Here is a 5,758-nt window from a genome sequence, read left to right on the forward strand (position 1 = left end):
AAACAAAATTATGGACGGTACGTAAAGCGCTTATAAATTCGACGTATACATAAAAAAAAAATTTAATTAAATTGTGACTGGGATTATTAAATACTTTCGATTGAATAACAAATATTTGCCGTAACGCGTTGCAACAAATTTTCCTTCGTAAATTAGAGGTTTAGCAATAAATTAAAAGCTCGTGAATAAAGCGATGAATTCCGTATTGCGTCGGAAACCAGTCGTTTACGTAAGAGAGCTCGTTGTTGTGGCAAACGTAGGCGCGATCGCGAGGAGGCCTCGAAAAAATCCGGAGAAAGCTGGGTTTCGGGGTCGGAGCTGGGATTCGAGGTCAGCGGGCCGCGAAAGCGAGCGCAACGCTTAACCACGGGGGCCGTAGAAAGTGAAACCGAAGAATTGGGCCTTGGATGAGAGCGAGAGTGAATCCCGGGCTGTGACACTTTCGAGGGTTTAACCTTGGGTCGAGGTGGATCACGGTCGAGCGCCGAGGTCACTCCTCGCCTCGTTTTCGCCGATCCCATTTTTGACGCTTCGAAGGCTGGCGCCGCGATAGCTTTGAACTTGAGCGAGAGTGAAATCAAAGTTTCACCTGGTAGATCGAGGTAGACACGAGCCGAGGCTTCAAGTTCAATGCCGCCGTTCGGTGCGAGTGCTTCGAACCCTTCCTGATTCAGCCCGGTTGCGAATTAAGCCATTTATCTCGCGACAGTGTTGTGAAATTGAATAAACTCGCGTGGAAGCAAGAAAAAAAAGAGACTTCAAAGCCTTTCCCGGAGAAATCAAATATTTAAGAGCTCGTAATTAATCACTTAGTTCGAAGCAAGTTGAAAATTATCTGTAATCTTTTGCGCTGTCGCAAAATAGACATGTTTGTGAAACGTTGCAGATAAAGCGTATACATTGTTTTCGGTTTCGCGTTACATCTTATTTTGGTACGTGCATAAGATAATGCAGCCACGAAGATAAGCATGCGAAATCTTATATGTCTCGTCTAACTTCCCACGTCGCCGTGATTTTATACGCTGTAAATGTTGATGAAACAAAGCTTAAGACGATTGCGATAACGAACTTATACGATTTAATTCAGAAGCAGCATAAAGTTATTTTAAATTTACATTAGAACCCGCCGAACGCCACTATTACGAACGATGTCGAACCAATGATATACAAAGCCGACCTCATCTTGAACTCGGGGAAACTAAAGCGTTTATCCTCTTTGAAGCGTTATGGCGATTCCATATTAAGTTACCAAAATAAAACAGTTAAGCTGGACATTGGTTGCGAATTTCCATTTCTACAGGTAGCACTTTATCATTTATGGTTTTTTTTTAATAATAAGACATACGTAAAAAATGTAATTATATACAAGTACTCGCTAATATCACGTGCATAATTTTTATATTTTTTTAATTTTTTTTTATTCCGTTTTAACGATATTCAGGGAGGGTATGATTTTACTGTAGACATGGTTTTATTCAAATTGAGAGGCCATGTTTTAGCTTCAGCGGTTGTGCGCGCTGAAGCTGTCATCACATTTAACGTAACGAGTTATAAATTATCTCTCGACAAATACAAACTACAAATACCAGGGTAAGTTTATGAAATTATTGGGTAAAATTTGTATCTTTCTTGTAACATTACTTATAAAGAAACGTTTAATATACTAATACGATGATGTTATTTCAGCAATATTAACGTAGTAGTCGAGAATAAAAACGGATCGGTGGATTGGATCAACACTTTCATAATTAATATCGTAATTCCGTTCTTTAAGAACACGATCACGAGTGCCGTTGAGAAAGAAACAGGGAATGCAATTCGATCACGCTTCGATGAAATAAATCAACGAAGAGCGAGCTATGTATTATTAAAATAGATAAGAAATATAGAAATAATATAGCATAAACATAAAATGACTATTGACTTTCTAACACAGTATATAATTTTAAATCTCACATTTTTATAAATACTAGAAGAAACCATGCGCGCGGTACCCTCGCGTTGTTTTTTAAGAAACCTCCCAATTACCTCAATTACAAAAAAAAAAAATTATGCAACTCACCAATCTGCATGAACTTCAGCGGAGTCGTAGAGTTCTGCCGGTGACTGTAACATAAAATGGAAAATATTAATGTAGACGTGTCTGCATATTAGTTAAAAATATTAATTTAAAAAAAAGTCAAAATTTTTTTTAATGAAGATTTTATTTTAAAAAGTTCATGCTTACCTAAAAGTTGCTCCGCTGATGCAGGATGCCCGTCCCGAGCCTGCTCCTCCTCTCAGATGGGATGTGTCGAGCCATCCTTCCGCGCACTGGACACTCGCGAACGCGCCCGATTAATTAATTATTGCGAGAATTAATTTTTTTATTTAACACTTTCGCGCGATAGTCCACGACACTCCCGTTACAAAATTTTTATATAACAAAATGACGCTCGAATACTTTGCGAAACTCCCGAAGCGACCGACGAACCGGCTGCGGTTCGTATTCATATAATTTCGGCGTGCGACACTTTTCTCTTTCCACTTTTTTTTAACGGGGATGTCAGGGTAGTACTTCGACGAAAGTCTTCCTCTGGATTTTTATCTGAAACAAAAAAAGTCATATTTGATTAGCAAAAATGACGAAAATTAAACGTGCTACGTTACAAATAATTATAACTATTTTGTGCGAAGTATTCGCTTCACAAACACCCTACGCGTATATGTTTATCGATCGCGAGGGTCAGTTCGAATTAGCTAATATTTTTACTTACATTAAAAATATTTTACGCACGGCGGCCGACCGGTCGGCACATGTATGTACGTTTCATATGATCATCGCGCCATATGTTTACGCTGTGCGCGCGACTGATCTCCACTCTCGGTCACTATGCAGCCATAAAAATTCATTAACAGAGATTTTCAGGCCTCGCATTCCTACACATTCCTACGAATGAATATCTCCCAAATCTATCGCGGACTATTCGATCAAAACCTTCTTTCCTCGAGCCTGACTGTACTTGTCGACGCTTCGTTTACGGCAAAGACACGCAAATTTAATATACGCATATACGAATCATTAATACTCGAAGGCAAATGAAAAGATTTAATAATTTTATTTAAATTTCAATCTTTGATACTGCAAAGCATTCGGTTGTATCAGTAAAAAAAAAGATTTTTTTTTTCTTTAATCGATTTTGAAGTATTACGGTATCTTATTGTTTAGAATATTATCAAATCGATAAGTCATAATCAGATGATTGACAGGAGACAGACAATAAATGTAGAAGAAAGCGTTGCATGTCTCGTAGTCGAGTTATTGGTGCAATCATGGCCGGTCAAATACAATTGACTTTCCTCCTCGCGATCATAGCGTGTGTAGTGCATAGTGTACCTCTTGCAATCGATACGAACAGGTAAGTTATTAAAAATCTTGGATAATCTTTTTTTATTCCACGATTTCACGGCAATACCTGCGTTTTTCTATTGCACGCAGTATTGTAGACGATGTGGAAATAAGGGCGAATCTTGATAAGACGGTCGACGATCTATTGCCTTCCATACGGAAGCTCATCGTGAAAAATGGAATGGATCCTATGCGAATCACCGACATTTCCGAATATATTTTCCCAGATTTGGTATATAAAATTAAAGCTAATAATACAATCTTTAATTTCGAATTAATTTTTATCTCGTGCCGAACGTAATTTGTGATCGTCTTTTTAGCCTGGGAAACTCAAGGGAAGCCTCGACCTCCAGAAAGGATGGGTGCAAAACTTATCGCAAGTGAAACGCACTAATAACGTAACTGCGATTTACAAGAACAAACGTTTGACGCTGGATATGAATTTGGGATTTAACGTTATGGACGTAAGAGTGAAACGAATAATGCTATACTAATTAAATTAATTAAAAAACCCAGATTACATCTCACGGAATATATGTATATGTATAATTAATGTTACGTATATACTGGTGTAATTTATAACGTTAACTTTGTGTAATTTTGCAGTTCAACTACGAGTATTATCTAAAACATTTGCTGTATAAAAGACAAGGCGACGTATACGGTCGTTTATACGATCTCGACGTCAACGTCGTGGCAACGGTCGATCTGAAAGAATATCACTTGATTCTCGATTCCATCAAATTTTCTGATATCGGGTAAATATTGTTTTTTTTTAATACTTTTTAAAAGAATGCGCGTAGATATTTTATCGTACAAATCAGTGTTAAATATTGATGAATCTTTTGATATGAAAAATTTGGTATCGAAACCACAATCTTTTTGTCGATAACGAATTGTTTTTATGACATATCGAACAGGTGAGCAGTAGCGAAACAATACGTAGATAATCAGCCTGATAGCTTAAGTACGTTGATAAGCGTCGAATAGTCGAGAGATGACAATAATCATCTTGTAAAAATCTAATCAAACTTCAAAGTAATTTTTTTAATATATCTCACTGGTTTTCTAATTTTTTTTTTAAATACCTGAACTGATATCTAGTTTCTACTATCGTTATGAAATACTAATCTCGACTTTCGACTCGATTCAATGATTGTCTTATTAATTTATTTACAAGTTATTACTTTTTCAGGATTTGCTCGTACGATAATGTTTTAATTTTTTTTTCTTGCAGGAAATACGACATAAAGTTCGAGGGCCATATTTTAGATAATCTTCTGAACGCCATAACTAAAATAATTACAACAGTTTTCCGAAGCCGTATATTACCCGTCATTGAAGACTTTGCCGCGGTGGTCTTTAAAGCAAAACTTGACGAATGGAACACGAAGCTTCCAAAGCCAAGTCGCATCGAAATAATTAATACGTGGCTCGACATTGTGGAAAAGAAGATTTATTAAATTTTTTCCCTTATAAAATATTTGTTGTTTTTTTTTTTTTAATTTAAATACCACAAATGTAAGTCTGTATTACTTGAATGCAAAATATACTGTAAATTTTTTTAATACGAAATACGAGTTTTATTATCGATGGTGCGCAAGCATTTTTGTTATCCGAAATAAATTATTTATCTGTGCAAGATTAATATAATCAGGACGAACGCGGAATGCTAAAAACCATGTTGCGATGTACAGCGTGTTTATAAGCGACAGCAAACTACGGTAGTAGTTTTGATGGGCAAGCGGCGAGTAGTCGAACCTAAAGCGACGATCAATATGCATTACTTACAACATTGTTAAGCCACAACTTGGCGCGCACTCCTGCCGCTTAATCTTATTAAACTTAGCCAGGTTTCTCGGGCACGTCGCGCTTCGGCGCCGTTGTCTCGAACGGCGATAGCGCAATCTGCATAGAGATAGCTCCATGAAAGTCCAGGGGGGGTGGTCTCCGGGGATATCGCGAGAGGCACACACGGTAATCTTGTTTATACATACAACATTGCGGATATCAGGACGAACTTCCGATCGATACCGCCAGTTGAATCTAGGTGCTCTAATGCTAATACTAATATTACCTCATTTGGTTCATCCCGCTCGTATTTATCCGGATACCTTTGTCGATTCAACCCTTCTAATCTCCGATTTATCGGACTTTGTTCGAGGTAACATCGGAATTTTAATAAAAGCCAATTTGTTGGCGCGGCGTAAAAAGCGGTGAATAAAATTAAAATAGAATTTTTTTTTTTTCCAACCGAGATGTTAATTTAATAAATTATTCTTGGCGTTGTAATCCAACTTTTGTCTACGGTAATTAGCGAGGAGTATTAATTTAATATCGCAGAAGCTAAAGCTTAACGGTACCGTCTTT

The 5,758-nt window shown here is 37.3% G+C and overlaps 1 protein-coding gene across 1 annotated transcript; it reads left to right on the top strand.

Annotated features, from left to right (window-relative positions):
• The first annotated feature begins 1,883 nt into the window (after positions 1-1,883).
• LOC139108348 (uncharacterized) lies at positions 1,884-4,963 on the top strand. Its single transcript, XM_070666540.1, has 5 exons — positions 1,884-3,398; positions 3,479-3,620; positions 3,709-3,852; positions 3,995-4,146; positions 4,626-4,963. The coding sequence occupies exons 1-5, from the start codon at positions 3,283-3,285 to the stop codon at positions 4,849-4,851; spliced, it is 780 nt and encodes a 259-aa protein (XP_070522641.1). The 5' UTR covers positions 1,884-3,282; the 3' UTR covers positions 4,852-4,963.
• Positions 4,964-5,758: the final 795 nt, after the last annotated feature.

Source organism: Cardiocondyla obscurior, linkage group LG15, assembly GCF_019399895.1.
Source record: "Cardiocondyla obscurior isolate alpha-2009 linkage group LG15, Cobs3.1, whole genome shotgun sequence".
Lineage (NCBI taxonomy): Eukaryota > Metazoa > Arthropoda > Insecta > Hymenoptera > Formicidae > Cardiocondyla > Cardiocondyla obscurior.